This window comes from Tachyglossus aculeatus, chromosome 1 (genome assembly GCF_015852505.1).
Source record: "Tachyglossus aculeatus isolate mTacAcu1 chromosome 1, mTacAcu1.pri, whole genome shotgun sequence".
In the NCBI taxonomy this organism is placed as follows: Eukaryota; Metazoa; Chordata; class Mammalia; order Monotremata; family Tachyglossidae; genus Tachyglossus; species Tachyglossus aculeatus.
Window position 1 is genome coordinate 137,052,856 of NC_052066.1, and position 23,490 is coordinate 137,076,345.

At 44.1% G+C, this 23,490-nt stretch overlaps 1 protein-coding gene and 1 non-coding gene across 9 annotated transcripts in view; both read right to left on the reverse strand.

Annotated features, from left to right (window-relative positions):
* LTBP1 (latent transforming growth factor beta binding protein 1) overlaps window positions 1-23,490 on the reverse strand; it is a 438,291-nt gene that overhangs the window by 265,774 nt on the left and 149,027 nt on the right. For 4 of the 8 annotated variants that reach the window (XM_038760501.1, XM_038760417.1, XM_038760246.1 and 1 more), the window contains exon 4: window positions 8,726-8,893. In XM_038760501.1, the coding sequence (XP_038616429.1) occupies window positions 8,726-8,893 (168 nt within the window). Of the gene's footprint in view, window positions 1-8,725; window positions 8,949-23,490 lie in introns of those variants that run through there. The other 4 variants (XM_038760731.1, XM_038760714.1, XM_038760658.1 and 1 more) reach the window with 1 other exon arrangement.
* LOC119934915 lies at window positions 17,377-17,514 on the reverse strand. Its single transcript, XR_005453036.1, has one exon. It is a non-coding gene; the product is annotated as a small nucleolar RNA SNORA7 (small nucleolar RNA).

Below are 23,490 nucleotides of genomic sequence, written 5' to 3' on the forward strand. Positions count from 1 at the left end.
GTTAAGTGACTTGCCCAGAGCCACACAGCTCATAAGTGGCGGAGCAGGGATTTGAACCCATGACCTCTAACTCCCAAGCCCATGCTCTTTCCTCTGAGCCACGCTGCTTCTCTGCTTAATCATCATTCTGATCTGACAGAGCACAGCTCTTCCAATCTTTAAACCCTTTCTGTAATAGCAACCCCCTTCAGAGGCTCTTCCTTATTAATTTCTAATCTCCTCACTTTCTATCCTCTAACTCAACCTTCCCATGCCACCTAAACATTTAGTCACAATCCACTGTAGGCCTTGTCTACATGTTGTATATAGTCTTCTACGTCTTCCTGTCTGAATTTATTCGTGCCTCTCTTCCCTGCTAGATTGTAAGCTCCTTAAGGGAAGAGATCATTTCTATTACGCTCTCCCAAGTGCTTAGAGTACAGTTCTCCACACACAGTCCTAAAAATAAACATTCTTGATGGATCCATTAAATGATCTATGTTTATATTAATTATAATTTCACAGGCAAGTGTTGTGCATTGTGCACTCCACTCCATGGATGCTCAATAAGTACCATTACTTCTACTGCTAAAGACACCACTAGCTTCTACCATAATTTGTACGTCCATTTTCCAACATATCCTCTCTCAGGGCAAGAGACTTGGCTACCACAGTTATCAAATATTTTAACATCTGTCAACGTTAGCGCAGAATAATTTTGCAATTATCAGGCAAGTGAGGTCCCTTTTCTAGGATAAGAACCTGTCAGATAGATGCACCACCCTTGATTTAACAGTTAATCTCCTTAACAAGTTGACCAAAAACTCATAAAATGTTCAAAGAACTGCCAGGTGAAAGGGTAGGAAGAATACTTTATCTGGCAGCAAACCTACTGCCCTACAACCAAGTCTGACAGCAGGGAAATGATCAGGGCTGCCCGAACAGCGGAGTCAGCTGCCTCATACCAAATAAGGCTATGATTTCGGCTGTCGGTGAGTTGCTTTAAAGGATATTTTCAGTCCAGAAAGTTCCTGTTCTCTTTTTAAATCAGCGGAAGAAAGCAACTCCGTTTTTCAGCACTAATTTATCGACTACACAGTTTTGGCAATAAGCTATTTTTCTTCGCTTTTCTTCAGGGCTTCGAAGAACTCAGATCACTGGGTATTTGACAAGATTCTCACATGCTTCTAATTACCCTCCACATACACCCAATAAAACAGCTGGCCTGAGATGTTATTAATACCACAAGCAGATCCCAGGGGCTCATAAATCACCCTTTCTCCAGAAAGGGACACTGCAGTGGCAAAACGTGACAGGTTCTAATCCTGATGGATAAGACGCTCTGGCTAGATAGAATCCAGCTAGTAAATTTCTAGCTGACTTGCTGATTTTCCAGAGGCCAGACAGTGCAATTTGCAATTTACCTTGCTTTGCTAAAAGAAACATTTCGAGCCAAGTTTCCTTTGACCTGTTTGAGGCACAGTTAAATCAAAGTCAGGCTTGAAGTGGATGCCCAGAAAGCATAGGAAGTTCCTTAGACTCCAAGGTGTCTACACTGCTATCTCCTCTCACCGAAGTCTGGAAGGGGCCAATGATAAAAACCGGGGCTCTCTTTTTAGGAATGAACGCACAAGTCAATATCCAAGATTTAGGAAGCAAGCAGCAACGTGCTGCTTATGCTAAAACTTTTGGGGCAAATGGGAGTTTAATGAATATTCTGGGAGTGCTCTCCAAAGTGAGCAGAGGCTAGTTCAATTGCCCCCCCATCTTGTTCAATCAATCAATCATTGATTTATATCAAGTATTTACTGAGTGCAGAGTAGCACAGCTTAGTGGATAGAGCATGGGCCTGGAGGTCAGAAGGACCTGGGTTCTAATCCCAGCTATGGCATGTGTCTGCTGTGTGACCCTGGGCAACTCACTTCACTTCTCTGTGCCTCAGCTACCTCATCTGCAAAATGGGGAATAAGACTGTGAGCCCCAAGTGGGACAGGGACTTTGTCCAACCTGATTAACTTGTATCTGCCCCAGCGCTTAGAAGAGTGTTTGATGCATAGTAAGCGCTTAACAAGTACCATAATTATTATTATCATTACAATAGCAACAGCTTTAAAACAAAATTAGCCAAGATGCAGCCAGGGAGAGAGAATTAAAAACTCCTTACTAACACTAACCTAATCCATTTAGGCCAAAAGGCACTTATCATAAAAATAATAATAATAATGGTATTTGTTAAGTGCTTACTATGTACCAAGCACTGTTCTAAGTGCTGGGGGGAATGCAAGGTAATCAGGTTGTCCCATGTGGGGCTCACAGTCTTAATTCCCGTTTTACAGATGAGGTAACAGAGGGACAGAGAAGTAGTGACTTGACCAAAGTCACACAGCTGACAAGTGGCGGAGCCGGGATTAGAGCCCACGACCTCTGACTCCCAAGCCCGTGCTCTTTCCACTGAGATACGCTGCTTCACTTGGGTGGGAGTTCTTCCTTTACCCTCAAAAGCGTGTTCACCTCTTCAGGGAGGCTGGCTCCAGGATGGACTTCCAGCTGTGAACAGATTCTCCGATCCTCCCTTGCAGGAGAGGACAAATTTGTTTCGTGAGCACTGGGACAGCCAAATATCTCTGAGGGACAAGCCACCAGTGGGTGGTTTTAAGCTCCGGGGTGGCGGGCCGGTCACAAGGACCCCCTGACAAATAAGCATCCACCTGACAAAGACTTGGGGTTCAGCACCTCTTCCAACAGGTTTCATTTTTGCTAGGAACCTCATGTGGCCTAGTGGAAAGAGCGGCCACCTGCGAGTCATAGGATCTGGGTTCCAATCCCAGCTCTACCACTTGCCCGCTGTATGACTTTGGACAAGCCACTTCACTTCTCTGTTTCCTCAGTTACCTCATCTGTAAAATACGGATTAAGACTGTGAGTTCCACGATGTACGGGGACTGGGTCCAACTCGATTACATTGTATCCATTCATTCAGCTGGATTTACTGAGTACTTACTGTGTGCAAAGCACCACACTAAGCACTTGGGAGAATGCAATACAACAATAAACAGACACACTCTCTGCCCACAATGAGCTCACCCCAGCACTTAGTACAATGCCTGGCATATAGTGCATAGTTTTTAAATACCATTTAAAAAAAAAAATTGGGAACGACTGAATGAAAATGTTCAGGACACACTGCGGAAGCAGTTCCTCCCTCCACTTCCACCCGCCTGAATTCCGGTTGATGTTGACAACTGGAAGGAAATTTATCATTAGAACCAAATGAACTGGATGTCCTGAAGTCCTCCTTATGGTGAGGAAATTGAGTTCTGGTTGCCTTCCACAATACTAGAGTGCCACTAAGATTTTAAATTTTCCTGTATTTCTTTGGCCAAAATTTCCCCTCTACGCATCGTGGAGTGGGGATCCGAACTGTGGGCCTCTGCTCACTCCAGAGAGGACTATATTCTGGTGGTGACGAACACATGCTGCAAAATGGAGCTAAATGGTATTATCGTATATCACTGGAGACGACCAGAAATGTATTCAAGATGATTATTTTTCCTCCTGCCTGCAGCTTCTGCTCCCAAAATGTATTACATTGCTATAATGTTCACATCCTTGCCAGAAGACTTGGCAATCAGTACAGGCTTCATGTATAAGGAAGTGAATCCCTCAAGAAAGGGAATGTTCCAAGTGAAAGAGGGTGTGGTTGTCTCACTTTGCCAGTGCCACACGATGTCTTCTTCTTAAGCTGGGCTCTTAAAAATATACTTGGCACATCTTACAGCTTTCCAGAGTAAGTAGGAGCCTGGGGCAGGATCTGAACAGCCATCTGTGGCCTGGCAAAGGGTGCTAGAGTGAATGACTTGAATAATGGTCCAGCTGAATCTTTGTAATTGCCCAGTAGTGCCCTTTCTATGGTGGCAATTTCATGGCAAGAAGGAGGTTTAGCGCCCAAGGCACAACACGCACACATCTTTTCTGAAGCTCTCCCCATTATGTTACTCTAGGTGTGCTTTACATGCCAAAATAAATACATTTGTAACTGATTACCTTCTGGAACTCAGAAAACAGACCCTTAAATCTTCAGGATGAAGGATGAGTGAGTGTCCTTCCAGCATTCACCTGTGACCTATGTCTTCACTTTTGTTATTTGTACCCAAAATTTACTACATGGCTCTTTGTTTCTTTCAATCTCACTGACCTTTTCATGTGTGTGTATGTGTGTGTGTTTGCGCCTATGTGTTATTTATCTTGACTGCCATTAGACTGTAAGCAACCCAAGGGCAGGAATCATGCCTGATTCTCCTCCCAAAATTCTCCACAATGCCGTGGACAGGACCCTATAAATCAGGCACGCAAATAATTACTTCAGAAAGTGATAATGATTTAACAGGAAATGAAGTGCTCAGAATTCACAAGGCATTGCAGCATGTGGGTCTCTATTACATACAGACCAAGGAGATTATATGTTAAGAGAGAACCTAGCCACTTCATAAACTTTTAAGGCTAAAAGCAACCTCAAGAGGTCAACTAGCCCATTTCCCAATCTTCAGGAAGGACCACACCTAAGCTATCCCAGATAGATCCATCCCATAGACTCGATCCCAATCAATCACAAGTACTGACTGTAAGCCTATGGCATTCACAGCAGTGTGCTAAGCACTTGGGAGAGCAAAACCAAGGCAAGACATGCATTGGGGGTTTACAATCTAATGGATCCCACATTTAAAAGAGAACCAGGGCAGCCTAATGGAAAGAGCATGGGTTTGGGCATCAGAGGACCTGGGTTCTAATCCCAACTCTGCCACTTCTGAGCTGTGTGACCTTGGGCAAGTCACTTAATTTCCATGTGCTTCAATTTCCTCATCTCATTAGGTTGTGAGCCCCATGTAGGCAGGGGCTGTAGCCAACCTGATTATCTTGTATCCAACCCAGAGCTTAGTAAGTGGCACATAGTAAGCACTTAAGTATTATTCTTATTATTATTATTATTCACTTAGGGGCCCCATACAGTGTCTAAAATCTTCGCTGTCAGGATCTCTTACCTTAGAGTTTTAAGCCTTCTCTCTCTTCCCTCCTTTATTGTTTTGTTTTGTTGTCTGTCTTCCCCTTCTAGACTGTGAGCCTGTTGTTGGGTAGGGACCGTCTCTATATGTTGCCGATTTGTACTTCCCAAGCGCTTAGTACAGTGCTCTACACACAGTAAGCGCTCAATAAATATGATTGAATGAATGAATAACAAACTTTAATCCCTTACTTTTGCTTCAGTCTCAATGACACAGAAAGATACTGCACAATGAAAGTCCAGCTATAAAGACCATCATTAAGTTGTCCTTCTGCTTTTGGGATAATTGCTACTACTGACCTGACCCATCTGGCATGGGATCAAACATACCAAGGAATCTGAAAGCTTATGGATGACTGCCTTGGTCTTAGAATAAACTGGCTGGGGCGCTTGCTTCTAGACATACAAATTACTAATACAATTCTAAAAATGGGCACAGTGTTTTAGTTTCTCTGGTCAGCTTTTGAGAGTTGTTTGCAACCAGGCATATTTCTGCCAGCTCTTAGTACATGGAAGATGCATAACAAAAATCTAAGAATCTCTGCATATTTGGAAACCATTGTTTCTGTTACTGTTTTAGGCACAGTTTGTATTATTGTCGTGATTTTCTTTTCTGAGCAAAGTCTTTCTGAAATAACAAGGAGAATAATGTTCTATTCAGAAGGAACTGTAACAACCTAAATAAATCCTCAACCTCTAGAACAGCCTATCCACCCCTGGCATTTAAAATAGGCATGTGGCCGAGGCGGCTATTTAGTGGGAGTGGCAAAAGTTAACTGGGCATCTTTTTTCCATGAAAAGACCACTATGATCATTAGTCCAGTGAATAGGGTTTGACCAAGTTGACGCTGGAGATTGGGGAACAGGTCAGTGGAGGGGCAAAAAGCAATCTGGGAAAAAATGTGTTTAAGGAGAAGACCATAATCATATAGATTAGGTCTGAGTTAGGTCAAGCACACTGGATCCCTCATTGTTGGTGCTTTTTTCCCTGAGGTTCCTTGCCTCCCCCAAGAAAAAAAACTTTCATTAAAAATCCAGACCTCCCACAATCTAGGATAAGAGGACAATGATTGGAACTGGGAATTAATTAAAAGGAGATAAGAGATGTCGGGAGAGGGCTTCACATCACATCAACTTTAAAATGTGGAAATCTCTTAAGCAGAGAAAATGAAGATCTGCTGAAATCAGGCCTCCCTGCTGCTTTGAGGGAGTACATAGTGGTTGAAGCTGGCCCCTATTTTCCCTTCCTAAGGTAAGGGTTTCCAAAATCCAGCCAAGAACTTGCCCTGGGCAAGCCCATTGTACTCTGCCTATGCTGCCTTCCAGGGGGCATCTTGCTTGCCTAGGAGTCTAACAGGAGCCCCTCCACAGTGAACATTTAGCACCAGCCTGGGTCCCAGCCAGCAGAACTGGTGGGACCCATCTCCACCCTTCCCAGGATTCCCACGAGTACCCGACTCTGCACACGCCTTTCCCTTCCTGGCACTTCCAAGGCTATTTTTACATGGGCAAGTGGCATGGTAGAAATAAGACTGGGGCAGGAGGAGGGCTGTCAGCCCCAGTGGCCACCCCACCCCACCACCTCAGGAGTTCTCCAAGTGTGCACACAGATTCCCCATGAGCACAGATGTCAAGGAGCCCCATCCACTGGTACATAGGGAATGTTTCCAAAGGCAAGGAAAAGTGCCCTTTCAGATGGAACACAACTTTGTTGAGAGAGGACAAAATCCAAAAAAAAAAGCCCTCCCCACAAAATTCTCTCATCCTGTTTGCCTTCCAGGAAGGATTACCTGTGGCTTTAGAAACAGATCAGACATCTTTGCTTGTGATAGACCTGTGTTAAGAAGGAACAGGCACATATACTGCTCGCAAAGCTCCCATCCTGATTTCAACAGTCACCAGTGCTGTTCATGTCTGATATAAAGAATGTACAGGAGATAGAGAGATTAGCTAAAAATTTACCCAAAAGCACTCGAAATACAGTGCCTACAAACCTGAGTATCCAAAACCAAGGGCCATTGCTTCCAGTGTTAATGAAGGTTTTATGTGTGGATTTTTTCTTAAGGCTTTTGACTTACTCATCTTGTATTTAGCAAGCTGACGTGCAAGTTGTTTCCGAGCGGCTAGACTAGTACCAGCGAGGAAGGCTGATTGCAAGCTTTAACAGGTAGACTTCCCCTGCTTCTCGAAACTGTCAAATATTTGTTCAGTGATCAAGTTTCAAACCAACATCCCTACTGCCCATCCCTAATGCTTCATCATTCGACCCATAAAAGTCACGGTAAATGCTCCAAGTAGTGGGGGACAGGCAGGCTAACCAAGAAAGGAAAAACCCAGGGTTATCGATGGAACCTCCCTTCAAGCAACCAGAAGCCCATGTGTTGACTCATTAACAAGCAGCACTAATTGAGCCTAATTTGCCATATGGCAGCCAGTGTCCAGAACCTTTAGCAGTTACCCCCATTAGAGCTTCCGTGGCCCCGGCAGGAAATTTATTTTGCAGAAGCACTAACAGTTTAGAAAAGTGTTTATGGAGATCTTAAAAAAGGTGTATGTGTTAGCCAGCTGTGAGCTCTCAGAGAGGAAATCTACCCAAGCCAGCACCCTGGAACTGGAAATCACAGAATCGCTTCACTCCGCCTGTTGAAGTGTCTGCCTTGATGGAGTAGAGCTTGAAATGATTTTTCCCCTTCAGGGACCACACTAGGATCTGCTTGAAAAGGGCAAATATGCCTGGCAGTAATTTCTTCTGACATTCGGTTGTCCTGGTAACACAAATGGCAGTGTGGGTGCCCTGAATTCTCTGAGTACATGATAAACCCAAACTGGCAAAAATATGAATTTCCTGTGATAAAAATACATTTTAAATTGCATAATACAAGCTTTCCAGCCAACGGCCCCATTGCAGTTGTTCAGGGAATCACAAACTAGGGAATATCTCCCTCAGTGTATAGAACACTGCAATATATACAGTAGTTTCAGGGGGATTCTTGCCTTTCACAAGAACTTCTCTCTCCTATATTACTCAGACAGAGACTCCAAGTTGGGAAGAGGTACTATTAATGGTGACAGTAACTCCTCAGGCAAGAAATCACCACTTGTTCTGTGCTGCATTTCAATTCTTGATTCTAATGAATCTGGTTTACAACTAACGGAAACGTGGCATCCTTTTCCTGTACGAGGAATAGGAAATCAAAACAGTTTTCTTTTACTGTTTTAAAGGTGGGCTTTCGGGGGCACGCTAAGTATCATTTTCATTTTCTACCCTTATTAGACAGTTAATTGGGTGGGCTCTAACCCATATGGGGTTGAGAGCCCAGCACACATATTTTGGAATAGGTCACCCTATGCTTTGAGAGATAAGCTTCTTATCATGGACAAGAGAACACCTGTCTGAGCAAAAGCATATCAGCACCCCCCCACCTCCATTCTGCTTCGTAAACGATCACAGCTGATGGTCAATATTTTCCCATTTGCCTTCCACGAAACAAACCACCACACCAAAAACAATCCAGAGAGCCGTTAAGAAGTCTGCCTGAAAGCCAAAGTACTAGAACCGGCATGTCGAAGATCTCTTTAATGCAGGGGACAGACCCGTGAGTGGTTCTGAAAAGCTTAAAACAACCTTGCCTATGCCCCAAACCAGGCCAGGGCAGCTGAGGTAGCTAGCAACTAAGGGGTACTCACCTACTCGGAAGTTAGTGGCTGTCAAAGTATCCGCGGCGTGGCCGTTTTCACTGATCAGGGTGGTGGTGTTCCCCTTCTCACAATTATTCTGACAAGTGCCTTTGGTGCAGGTTACTTTGCAGATGCTCGGAGTAAAGACCACCTTGATGCGGCCAGTGTGGTTACCCACTGGGAGCCGGGGCAGAGAGAGAAAGAAAAATAAACAAATCAGCTTGGTATCCATTGATTTCCCTTCAATGATTTATTTAAAAAAAAAAAAGGCTCAGCCCAGCCCAAACCAGACAGGTTTGAGAAAGACGAGGCAGGACGGTGGAAAGCAGCCTTCTGTGAGCTCTGCTCGCTCTCCAGTGGTGTCTCTGAAACAGGAGTAGGAAGCTTAGTGAGCAGAACTCCGGGATGCACTCCAAAACCACATTTAAAGTCAAGTGACTGGAGCGGGATTAGTAATCACAATGCTGAGCTTTATTCACAGGCAGATGAGGAGCAATACAGAGGGCACAGGACGGCTTAAATAGCCAGCTCTGACAGGCCGGTGCACAGGCTGGCCACGCACCTAGAGGCGAACACCCGCTCGGGTCCTCCTCCTGCATACTTTTCCTGTTTCTCCAGTTATTAAGTCACTCCTTGCAGCCGGACCCCTGGAAATGTTTAAGGCATGCGGCATGTCTGAAAACATCTGTCTCAAATCTCCTGGCACCCCAGCCTGAAATGATCAAATCCTGTGACGCAGCTGCTTGGGCCTGTGTGGGGTTTTTTTTTTTTTTTGGTTGTTTTTTTTTTTTTTCACAGCTCCCTGGCATTAGCTTTCCTTATGGATGTATGTCAAGTATACCTAAACAGAAGTTAGAGCAGGACAAAGTACGGGGAGCTGCCAGGATTTGAAAACCTCACGTTCAAATCCTTAGAGGTGCTGCCAGTCGAAATCTTTGAGGATTTCTTCAGTGAACCCGAAGAGACCCTCAGACTGGAAGCTCACTTTATGCTTTGAGGAATCAATCGCTCAATCTATGCAGAGCACTGTACTGAGCGCTTGGGAGAGTACAATAAAACAGAGTTCATTCATTCAATTGTATTTACTGAGCACTTACTGTGTGCAGAGCACTGTACTAAGCGCTTGGGAAGTACAAGTTGGCAACATATAGAGATGGTCCCTACCCAACAAGGGGCTCAAGTCGAGCAGTTGATGGACAAGTTCCCGGCCCACAACCAGCTTACAGGGTAGAGGATGGAAGGGATGGAGCTGGTCATGGGGGAACACCAGCTTTGTAGAAAGACAGGAAACTGTGGTGTGAAAGACCAAGGTTGTCAATTGAGCCAGAAAATCAACCATTCTTTTGGTGGGGTGGAGGGAGAACCCCATGTTCAAGAGGGAAGCGGTGTGGCCTAGTGGAAAGAGCGTGGGCCTTGGAGTTGGAGGACCTGGGTTCTAATTCTGGTTCTGCCAACTTGTTCTGCCTATTGCTAGCTGTGCAACCGTGGGCAACTCAGTTAACTCCTCTGTGCCTCAGTTTCCTCAACTGTAAAATGGGGATTCGATACCTGTTCTCCCTCCCACTTAAGACTGTGAGCCCCATTTAGGACAGGAACTGGGTCTGACCTAATTGACTTGTACCCACCCCAGTGCTTAGAACAGTGTTTGAATTGTCAGCTGTGTGACTTGGGGCAAGTCACTTAATTTCTCTGTGCCTCAGTTATTTCATCTGCAAAATGGGGATTAAGACTGTGAGCCCCCTGTGGGGCAACCTGATCACCTTTTAACCTCCCCAGCACTTAGAACAGTGCTTTGCACGTAGTAAGTGCTTAATAAATGCCATCATTATTATTATTATTACCACCATCAAACAAAGATCATTAAACGCCACTGAATTACTTGTAACTTTGGGACAGAACCTACTGAGAATGGTTGATGACTTAATTGTCCAGATTTCCTGGCAAATCAGGTACTACAGAGGCCTACTGGCCCTCATGTCAGGTAAATTCCACAAAGGACAGCTTTTTTCATTTCCTACAGTAGCCCAAGAGATCAGATCACAGACAGCTTGTCAGACCATATTCACCAAATACTTTGAGGGTACTTTTTTTCCTATTCCTGGTAAATCTCAGGAAAACGAGGACACTTCAAAAGAATATGACTTGGTATTGTTTCTGGCTCTTGGTTCAGTAAAAAAATTAAAATGATGTGCCAACTATTTTGTCTGCTCTGGTATTAACGTGCTGAAACAACAGCTGTTGGACAGATGGTCCTCTTTTCACCTAGGTTCTGCTCACTTCACGAAGCACCATTCTGATGCTTGCTTACTCATCATTCCCAGTTTCCCCAGCAGTCTATGCTATTCCCAGTATAAACCCAGTATAAACTCTAGACCCACTGGTTTTAAACCTCACAGATATTTGCTGCCCACCCCGCCACAAAAAAAAAACAAAACTGGCCTGTAATCACCAGGATTTTTCAAAAGTCAAAAACGGTTTCTTGAGATTTAAATCTCTACAATGTCCACTTTTTTTTTCCTTGGAGGCAAAACAGAATGTTTGATTTCATATTTTCTCTTGGGAGTTTTTACCACCACTTCTCCTGGAAAATTACTGAATTTCAAACCAGACAGTTACTTGCTCAAGGCCTCCTTGTCTCTTCGGACCACACTGTCACCTAGGAGTTTTCTTTTTACGATAGTGAACTTTGGATTTTTTGAAAAGAGATATCCCAACAGGCACCTCGGCTGCAGAAATTCCTCCCCTTAGCTCACTAGTAGCTGGTCATTTCAACTTCTGCAGCTATCTGAACCCAAGTAACTGACCCCTCGGCTTCTGTTGCCAACTCCCATGGGGTTAGGGAAAGGCACATTCTAGAACACCACGCTAACTTGGATGCAAACACACTGAGAGGGGTGACTGAACCCCCGGTCCCCACTGCAGGGTAATGGCCCGTGGAGGACAATGCAAGGTGAATTGGGGGCTATCTGGTGACAGTCCGATGAAAAACGGTTTGGGACAGGGTGGGCAATGCCATCTATAGTAATAATAATAATAACTGTGGTATCTGTTAAGCGCTTACTATGTGCTAAGCACTGTTTTAAGCGCTAGGGTGAACACAAGCAAATCAGGTTGGACACAGTCCCTGTCCCACGTGGCATTCACAGTCTAAATCCTCATTTTATAAATGAGGTACCTGAAGCTCAGAGAAGTCAAGTGTCTTGACTAAAGTCACACAGCAGACATGTGAGCAGACATGTGGCAGAGCTGGAATTAGAAACCAAATCCTTCTGATTCCCAGGCCCCTGCTCTATCCAACAGTTTTGTTTTGTTTTCTGTCTCCCCCTTTTAGACTGTGAGCCCGTTGTTGGGTAGGGACTGTCTCTATATGTTGCCAACTTGTACTTCCCAAGCACTTAGTACAGTGCTCTGAACACAGTAAGCACTCAATAAATATGATTGAATGAATGAAGGAACAGGCCCCACTGCTTTCTCTTGCTCGTGGCTGGCAGAGATAGGTTGAGGAACGTGGTCCAGGGATTCATGACCTCGTAATGATAGCCTAAAACTTGAGTTCATCCTACCAACACTCAACCAGGTAAGGGTGAGCAGAACTGTCACCATCTGTGATGGTTAACCATGCGAACTAACTTCCAGGACTAATAATGATGGTATTTATTAGACACTTACTATGTGTCAAGCACCATTCTAAGCACTGACTGAAAAGCAGACCTGCCCTACAATCTCTATCAAGACCCTAAAACGTAGGGATTAGAGGGAATTGTAGTTGAGGGTCTCCCTGGAGGAGAGGTTAGAACGTCCACAGCGCCTCTGTACAAACTGGGACTCTTTAAATCAGTCTGGAGCTTCTTCCAGCTGCGAACTGAGTTTACACCTCCAAGAAGAGGTGTGGGCTGGCGTTACATACTTACTAACACAAGCATTAATAGTGAATGGGGTGGGGTTCAACATAAGGCATTTGAAGTTGCTGTTTTCACAAAATACGAGCCAGAACAAAGCTGACAATTCTAGGGAATTATTATTGACAGATGGACTAGGGTCTAGCAATGAGTTTAGTTGCCATCATTCACTCAAGAGACTAGGATGTGACCCACACACGAAAGCAGCCATAAAATAAATATAACAAGTTCAAGACTCACTTACATCAGATGTCATGAACAAAAGCATTCTCCTTAGCACTCATCCAAAATACCCAGACAGCACATTACCGTTCATCTAATTTAAACAATGGACAAAGTCACCCATAACAGTCCCACAGAGAACAAGAGGCAATCTTTGCTCCGTTATGAAACTCCATATTATTGGGATGTTTACAAGGATCTAATCTCAGGTTTGGTGCTCAACAAACAGGCCGCAGATAGCCTCTTTTGGGGAATACTAGGAACATTGTTAAAAATGAATTCTCCAGTCTGAAACTTGTAGACCAATCATTTTTTTAATAGCATGCTGTTACTGAAATAGATAGTCCTGGGATGGGCAGGATATTCTTGCTCCTGAGAATGCTTCCAAACTCCAAGGCTATCAAGACCATGGTCAGAGTGTGCTTTGAGCTCTTCAGAGGAGTGAGCTCTGTGTAAATTGTGAACTACTGCCTCAATTGAACCCCGCAATTCTAGATCTCTGGGAGTTTTCTATGTACTTCCTCAAAAGAATATTTTACCATGCATCCTATCCCAGGACTTACGAACTTATTTACATCCCCCCTCAGCACTCAGGTACACATGCTTTCTCAATTTATTTATTTTAACCATTCTAGTTGTAAATACCATTACGTCTATCTCCCTCATTACAATGTAAGATCCTTGTGGACAAGGAACCTGTCACTTCTTTATGATGTACTTCCCAAGCACTTAATACAGGGCAGTAAGCCAAGTAACCACTCAATAAGCAATAAATGCCACTCTTCCCACCACTACTACTAATAATATAATAATGATGGCATTTGTTAAGCGCTTACTATGTGCAAAGCACTGTTCTAAGCGCTGGGGGGGGATACAATGTGATCAAGTTGTCCCACGGGGGGCTCACAGTCTCAATCCCCATTTATAACAGATGAGGGAACTGAGGCTCAGAGAAGTTAAGTGACTTGCCCAAGGTCACACAGCAGACTGTGGCGGAGCAGGATTCGAACCCATGACCTCTGACTCCAAAGCCCGGGCTCTTTCCACTGAGCCACGCTGCTTTCTATATTACTTTCTTACTACTTTATTTACTTACTTTTTTTACTTTTCTTACTAGTACTTTCTTACTACTATTATGACTACTACTACAGCCCGGGCTTTGGAGTCAGAGGTCATTGGTTCTAATCCCGGCTCCGCCAATTGTCAGCTGTGTGACTTTGGGCAAGTCACTTAACTTCTCTGTGCCTCAGTTACCTCATCTGTAAAATGGGGATGAAGACTGTGAGCCCCCCGTGAGACAACCTGATCACCTTGTAACCTCCCCAGTGCTTAGAACGTTGCTTTGCACATAGTAAGTGCTTAATAAATGTCATCATCATTATTATTATTATTATTATTATTATTACTAGGAACTCAAGATTTCAGGAGTAGAAGAATATAAGCTACAAGAAAGGAGATTGCATATAATAATAATAATAATAATAAAAATAATAATAATAATAATAATAGTATTTGTTAAGTGCTTACTATGTGCCAGGCACTGTACTAAGCACTGGGGTGGATACAGGTTAATCAGGTTGGACAGTCTCTGTCCCATACAGGGGCTTATATTTCCAATCCCCATTTTACAGATGACGTAATTGAGACCCAGAGAAGTGACTTGCCCAAGATCACACAGCAGACATGGCGGAGCCTGGATTAGAACCCATGACCTTCTGATTCCCAGGCCTGTGCTCTAGCCACTATGCCATGCCACTTCTTACCATATCCGTATCCATTACCATATCCATTCTCTTTAAAATGAGAGACATAGTGATTTCAGCCTTATTCCCAGGATTCCAATCTCAAATCGGAGGGTTTTTTTTCCCCAGACTTGAGCCTTGAGGTGAGAAGCAGTGTGGCTCAATGGAAAGAGCCTGGGCTTGGGAAGCAAGAGGTCATGGGTTCAAATCCTGGCTCTGCCAATTGTCAGCTATGTGACCTTGGGCAACTCACTTAACTTCTCTGGGCCTCAGTTACCCCACCTGTAAAATGGAATTAAGACTGTGAGCCCACGTGGGACAACCTGATCACCTTGTATCTACCCCAGCGCTTAGAACAGTGCTTTTCACATAGTAAGTGCTTAACAAATGCTGTTATTATTATTATTATTTTATCACTAAGGATACTTTTTAAAATATCAAATGAAAAACAGTAATAATGCTACCTAGTGTTCTTGCATCCCGTATACTGGAAATTTCTTTCCATGTGCTGAGCGTGCCTCTATATGGCCTAGTGGAGACAGTATGGTTCTAGGAGTCAAAAGGACTTGGGTTCTAATCTGACCTCTGCCACTTGTCTGCTACATGACCTTGGGTAAGTCACGTAACTTCTTTGTACCTCAGTTGCCTCACCTGTAAAATGGGGATTAAGACTGTGAACCCCATGAGGGACATGGACTGTCTGAAACCGAATTATCTTTTATCTGCCCCAGAGTTTAGTACAGTGCCTGGCACATAGTAAGCACTTAACAAATACCATTTTAAAAAAGCTGTCATGGAGAGGTCCATTAGAAAAAGTGAGGTGAACTTGGACTAATTTCCAGAGAGAACCAAAGAACCAGAAAAATTACTGCATTTGCACTATCGCCAGAAGTGCTGAAAAGAGCAATTCTCTTGGATTGCAGGGTCCATAAGCATGATTTTTAAAGGGAACATGTCATATTTATCAAATGAAAATAAAGTCAGTCATAAAAGTTTCAGGCTGTGGAAGATTCTGGGTGGTGCAAAACTCTGCCGATAATCTTGGAAACACTGCAACCCTCACATGGTGCATTTTTTTTAAATCATAGAAACATGAATCCAATGAAATAAAAATGAAAAATCGCATTTTTAAATGAAATGTGCCACTAAGAAATAATAAATCATAACTCCTCATAACCACTATTTGTAGAGAAACTTTTTCTATGCCCTCAAAGAAGTCAAAAACATGGTAACAGCAAACAGACTTATGAGAAACTTCGTCTTTATAGATGAAATCTTTAATCACAATGTTGGAACTTTTCAAACCAATAAAGTAAAATCCATCTCTACTGAAAACCCATTTGCAAACATTCATTAGACAGCTTTGGAGGAAAATGACCCTTGATGAGGAATTTTGAACTAATTTCTAGTACATTTACAGAACAAATTTTCCAAGTATGAGCTTTTTCTTTTCAAATAAACAATAGTCACAAACTGCACAGATTTCTTGCTGAAGGGGAAGAATATAAATTCCTATTTAGGCAAACTTCTTAAAATAGTAGCTGTTTGGCCTCAAAAGTTCAAATTTGATATAGACTAACCTGGCTCCACCCCCTACCAAGGGCTCTTTAAGGCATGATCTAGGGTAAAAGAAGGAAGGCATCCTTTGAAGCAGCTAATTTGGAGCTACTCTAGAGCATCCAATAGATCACAGTCCTGGAACTCAGAAGGACCTGGGTTCTCACCCTGGTTCCGCAACTTATTTGCTGTGTGACCTTGGTAAAGTCACTTAACTTCTCTGTACCTGTTACCTCATCTGTAAAATGGGGATTAAAACTGTATCCAACCAGATTGTCCTGTATCTACCCCAGCACTTAAAAAAGTGCTTGACACACAGTAAGCACTTTAAAAATACTGTTGGTGTTATTATTACTACTACCATAATAAGAAAACATCTTGTAAAAACAAGAAAAAGTAGGGGATAAGATAAAAAAGAAATATAATGAAAGTTTCGGCAGAGGATAAAGAGAAAGCAACCTAGAAGATGGAGGGAAAGGATTAACTTTGTTTCTACCTTTTCCATAATTTCTAGAAAAACAGTTTAGGTCACATGCAAATCCTGCCATACATTACAAACTAGCCAGAATTGACTGAAGCAGTACGTAATACACTAAAGCTGGCCCCTTAACGTTTGCTTCGTTATTGGACATGTCCTGATGAGTGATAACTATTCCATTCTCTGGAATACGAGTACAGGAGTGATTACAGGGGAGAGAGGGGCCCAGCCATGCACGGAACAATAGCCAAAGGATTATGAAGTTGAATATGGTCTTCCCCAGTGCAAAGCTTTTGGCCTTTACAATAATCTACTTGGGCTGAGCCAGGGGCTGTAATTTGGACACAACGTCAGATGCCAAGTCGTCGTAGTGTTGTCCATGCTCCGGGAAGGTACTGCTGCCAGTTCTACTCCACTGCTGGCCCCTCTCTGCCCTAGGTCTGAGCAAGCATTGCTCTGGGGTTGGAAGAGGCAGGAGAAAGGGAGATGGGGAAAGCAGGTAAGCACTGCTCAGACCAGAGCGACTAGCAGGGCAGTCCTGTTTTATGCAGTTGAGTCGTTACCGACCCATAGCAACACCATGGACACATCTCTTCCAGAATACCCCGCTCTCCGTCTATAATCGTGCTGGTAGTGTAGCCAAAGAATTTCCTTGGTAAAAATACGGAAGTGGTTTACCATTGCCATCTTCAGTGCGGTAAACTCGAATCTCCGCCCTCGACTCTCTCCCGTGATGCTGTTGCCTGGCATGGGTGAGTTTTGACTTGTAGCAGGTTGCCTTCCACTCGCTAGCCACTGCCCAAGCTAGGAATGGAATGGATAGGCCTCTCCTTGACTCTCCCTCCAGTAGCCGAGACTGGTAGAGTACTGGAAACTCCCCAAGTGTGACCCTGAGAGGGGACAGGGACAGTAGCAGCAGCAAAAAGGAAAATGGGGCTGGGACAAAGGGGAGCTCCATGAATCAATTGTGTTTATTGAGTCCTCACTGTGTGTGAAGCACTGTACTAAGCGCTAGGGAGAGTACAAAGTAACAGAGTTGGTGGACACGTCCCCTGCACCTGGAGCTGTCTAAAGAGGGAGACAGACAATAAAATCAATTACAGATATGTACAAAACTGTTGTGGGGCTGAGGGTAGGGTGAATAAAGGGCACAAATTCAAGCACAAGGGTGATACAGAAGGTAGAGGGAATAAGAGAAATGAGAGCTTAGTCAGGGAAGGCCTGTTGGAGGAGATGTGATTTTTTTGGATGGGGATATTTGTTAATAATAATGACGGTATTTATTAAGCACTTACTATGTCCCAAGCACTGTTCTAAGCGCTGGGGTAGATACAAGGTAATTGAGTTGTCCCACGTGGGGCTCACAATCTTAATCCCCATTTTCCCGATGAGGGAACTGAGGCCCAGAGAAGTGAAGTGACGTGCCCGAAGTCACACAGCTGATAAGTGGCAAATCAGGATTAGAATCCATGACCTCTGACTCCCAAGCCTGTGCTCTTGCCACTATGTCATGCTGCCAGGCACTGTATTAAGTGCTGGGGCAGATACAAGACAACCAGGTTGGGCACAGTTATTGTCCCAACCAGGGCTCACAATCTTAATCCCCAATTTATTATTAATAAATTTCCATATCATGACTGCTCCAATTAGACCTGTGGTCAGCCTCCATTGGTCCTAGAGCCACATGGCCAACAAAAGCCTGGATTGTGAGCCCTGTGTGGGACAGGCACCGTGTCTGACCTGATTGTCTTGTATCTTCCCCAGTGCTTTGCACAAAGTAAGCATGTAACAAATACCACAATTATTATCACTATTATTGAGTTCTGATCTCACTAAATAATAATAATGATAGCATTTGTTAAGCGCTATGTGCGATGCACTGTTCTAAGCACTGGGGAGGATGCAAGGTGATCACGTCGTCCCATGTGGGGCTCTCAGTCTTAATCCCCATTTTACAGATGAGGTAACTGAGGATCAGAGAAGTTAAGTGATTTGCCCAAGGTCACACAGCTGAGGCGGAGCCGCGATTAGAACCCATAACCTCTGACTCCCAAGCCTGTGGTCTTTCCACTGAGCCACACGAAAAGGTTCCTGGTCCCAATATGTGAATCCACTGTTACCAGAATATCCAATATCTTTCTCTATGCTTTCTCTATAGCTTGTTAGCTACATCCCTGGCTGTTCAATGAATCAAGAACAAGAACTAAAGATGGCCAGAAGAGACGGACCATTAACAAAAAGAGGAGCATAGCAATTTGGGAAATTTACATTCAGCCTTGAGATGCTAGAAAACATCCCTCCTCCAAATGCCGATCTTGTTAAAGTATAACCCCAATTTTTCAAATTTTGCTAAATGAAATAATAGCAATAATGATAATAACAATGATAATAGTACCAGTATTTGTTCATCATTGTCTATGTGTCAACCACTGTAATTAACGCTGGAATAGATATAAGATCATCAGGTCCCACATGGGGCTCACAGTCTAAGAAGGAGGGAGAACAGGTATTGAATCCTCATTTTACAGATGACAGAACTGAAGCACAGAGGTGAAGTGACTTGCCCAAGGTCACACAGCAGAGGAGTGGTCAAGCTGGGATTAGAACCCAGGTCCTCCGACCACCCGAGTTTGTGATCTTCCCACTTGACCATAAAACTCACAGGTAGCACATCTCCAACTGGTAACTACTGGTGAGCCCACTGTTGGGTAGGGATCGTCTCTATATGTTGCCAACTTGTACTTCCCAAGCGCTTAGTACAGTGCTCTGCACACAGTAAGCGCTCAGTAAGCGCTCAATAAATACGATTGAATGAATGAATGAACTGGCTAACAAGTGGATCTTGTAAGTGCCTTAAGAACCAAGCAGAATCTGTGGAATTTTTCCCACAGATTTGTTTGCCCACTGATGGTTCATTTGCCCCAAAACAGGTGTGGTTACTCACCGAGTAGCCTAGCACACATTCTCTTTGAGAAGGCCTCAACCGCCTTAGAAATTGCACAGGCCAAAGTTTGGATGCTAAAACCCGCATTTGGGTTTCATGTCCTTTGAAATTAACCAAAGAGACCGACAAGTTCTGGCCTCACTGAGAGTTTGGCAGAGTTACAAAATGAGAATACAGTTGTAGAGACCCAGAATTCATCCCCATTTTGGCGGCTCGACGTAGGTCAGCATGGCTTCACTGTTTGCTTTTATTTGATCTTTGTTTAAGTTTGCCGGTACTTAGAAACTTTCCTTGGAAATTCTGTCTGCTTTTTCCCTTTCTCATCCCACTGCCCCCAGAAGTATTCTCAGGAATGCTCCTTCTACACTTCTGGATGAGTTATCACCTCTTTCTTCTGCTTTCTCCTTCAAACATGCACAGGGGGCAATCCGGTTTAGGGATGTAAAGATTGTCCAGCTTTGGATCCCAACCAACCCTTTCTGAAAGTGCAATATTACTTCATGTACTAAAGCCTGCACACTAAAATTTTATCGGGGTTTGTACTACAGCCAAAATAAACGTAAGTGACTTCCTGCTGGAAGGAGGCACTCAATATCTGCAGGCTAACTGCGTGAGTGAACATCTGTGGAGTCAACTAGGTGCCCATGAACCTTAAGAGGGCATTTGTTCATTGCAGCATTTGGTGTCATTATTGTACTTTCCCCAAGCATTTGCGATAGTCCTCTGGACACAACAGCCACTCAATAAATACTATTGATTAATTTTATATGGTATTTGTGAACTGCTAATTGAACAAGAACAGAACTGGACACTGAAAGCATCAGTTGTAACAGAACAACAAGGGACAACCTCTGTGTGTATACAATACCGTTAAGATGGTAGGTCCTATATTGGCCTTTTCAGCCACCTTCATACCTACTCTCAGTGGTGTTGTCTTTGAGTACAATGAACAAACAATAATAATGATTATTATTATGGTACTTGTTAAGGGCTTACTACCTGCCAAGCACTATTCTAAGTGCTGGGGTACAGATGTATTAATCAGGTTGGGCACAGTTCCTGTCATTCATTCATTCAATCGTATTTATTGAGCACTTACTGTGTGCAGAGCACTACAGAGAAGCAGCATGGCTCACTTGAAAGGGCCCGGGCTTTGGAGTCAGAGGTCATGGGTTTGAATCCTGACTCCGCCACATGTCTGCTGTGTGACCTTGGGCAAGTCACTTAACTTCTCTGAGCCTGTTACCTCATCTGTAAAATGGGGATTAAGACTGTGAGACCCGCATGGGGCAACCTGATCACCTTGTATCCCCCCCAGCACTTAGAACAGTGCTTTGCATATAGTAAGCACTTACTAAATGTCATCATTATTATTATTATTATTACTAAGCACTTGGAAAGTACAATTCAGCAACAAAGAGAGACAATCCTTGCCCACAACGGGCTCACAGTCTAGAAGGGGGGAGGCGGACATCAAAACAAGTAAACAGGCATCAATAGCATCAATAGAAATAGAATTATAGATATGTGTATATATATACACAAGTGCTGTGGGGCAGGGAGGGGGAGTAGAGCAAAGGGAGCGAGTCAGGGCGATGGGGAGGGGAGGGGGAGCTGAGAAAAAGGAGGGGCTTAGTCTGGGAAGGCCTCCTGGAGGAGGTGAGCCTTCAGTAGGGCTTTGAAGGGGGGAAGTGTGATTATTTGGCAGATTTGAGGAGGGACGGCATTCCAGGCCAGAGGTAGGATGTGGGCCAGGAGTCGATTAGCACTGGAGGAGCAGAATGTGCGGGCTGGGATGTGGAAGGCGAGAAGGGAGGTGAGGTAGGAGGGGGCAAGGTGATGGACAGCTTTGAAGACAATTTACAACGCTCTGCCCACAGTGAGCACTCAAATACGACTAACTGCCTGACCAGTGGTAACAGTGAGAATTAGATAATTGTAATCTCTCCTATAAATTAATGCCTTATCGTGGCAGGAGAGTTTATGTGTATTGATGAAGCTTAAAGCTATGCAATAAAGGGTTACCCATAATGGAATGGTCTAACCTGAAGCGTCAAAGTCAATTCACCTGTGCTGGGCAGCAGCAGCGTGGAAAGAGTCAAAGGTGGATTGTCAAGTGACCAAAACGTTGACAATGGCAGAGCCTCAAGTTTTCACTTCATGGAAGAAGGCAAGGGTAAACCACTTCCGTTTCTTTACAAAGAAAACTCTGTGGATGCACATACCAGAATGACTTTATGACAAGATGGGACATTCCAAAGAGGATGTATCCATGGACCCACTATGGGTCAGAAACAACTGGACAGCATTTGTATACTATATATGTATATATGCTAAATATTTCCTCTAGATCTGAAAAAGTTAATAACCCCCAAGTGCTTGATTGACACTTAGCAAATTGCTAATCCCCAACGGGATATGGTTTACTACCGCACGGCATCTGTCTCAAGCTCTTCATTTACTGGAGTGAAGCAATTCAAGAAACAGACGTGCTAGAGCAGCCTTCTGAATCCGAGTCTCTGGACCAGGACCAGTGTAATAAACAGTATGTGGGTGTGATTCGGTTTTCCTAGGAAAATTGTTAAGGAGCGACTCGCAGCAGGTTGCTATTTGTCACCTAGCAAGTGCCCAAAGTACCTCAAGGGGCCTGACCCGGGAAACTCTCCTCTCTCAACTCTGACTACCCTGCCTCTCATCTATTCATTCATTCATTCAATAGTATTTATTGAGTGCTTACTGTGTGCAGAGCACTGTACTATTCCTACCTGCCACCCCCTCCAATCTTCCATCTCCTGTGTCAGCCATTCATTTTACCTTCCTCTCTGTCCCCTAGGAATGAGCAATGGTTCCAGCCAACTGAGAGAGGAGTTTAGGGATGGGCAGGGACACCCTAGGTGGGGGAAAGACTGGCAGCCTCTAGAAAATGAACAGAGAAAAGGCAGGGGCAGTCACTCACTGAGGGCAGGGATGGAGGAGGCCTCAGTTGGTGGCAATACGGCCAGAGGAGATCTCAATCTGTAGCATCCCTTGAGGGCTTACTGAGGGGAAAGCACCACAGAAGGCACTTGAGAGGGGTCAACAGAATGAATACATGTGAGAATATACATTTAGAAGCAGCCTGGCTTAGTGGAAAGACCACAGGTCTGGGGTCAGAGGACCTGGGTTCTAATCCCGCCTCCACTACTTGGTCAAGTCACTGAATTTCTCTGAGCCCCAGATTCCTCAACTGTAAAATGGGGATTCGGTACCTGTTCTTCCTCCCAATTAGACTGTGAGCCCCTTGTTGGGCAGGGACAGTGTCCGACAGGATTATCTAATATAGACTCCAGTGCTTAGCACAGTGTTGGGCACACAGAAAGCACTTAACAAATACCGCAATTATTATTCACCATCATTATAAATATGATCCCTGCTCTCAAGGACCCAGTAGGCCCTAGTTCAGAAGCCCTGGAAAACGCCCATTTGACAGGCCCTTCCTGGGTACAGCAAGTCAGTGTGACAATAGGATGAGACGTCCCCAGCTCCTCAGAAGGAGCATGGCGTAGTGGATAGAGAATGGGCCTAGGAGTCGGAAGGTCATGGGTTCTATTCTCAGCTCCACTACTTGGCTGCTGTTTGACCTTGGGCAAGTCACTTCATTCCTCTGTGCCTCAGTTACTTCATCTGTAAAATGGAGATTGAAACTGTGAGCCCCACATGGAACAGGGACTGTGTCCAACCCAATTTGCTTGTACACATCCCAGTGCTTAGTACTGTGCCTGGCACACGGTACACACTTAAATACCACAATTATTACGTTGCACTATCAAAGAATCTTCTTGATGATGTTTATTTTTTGGATGTAAGGAGTTTGTCAGTCAGTCAATCATATTTACTGAGTGCTTACTGTGCACAGAACACTATACTAAGGGCTTGGGAGAGTACAATATAGC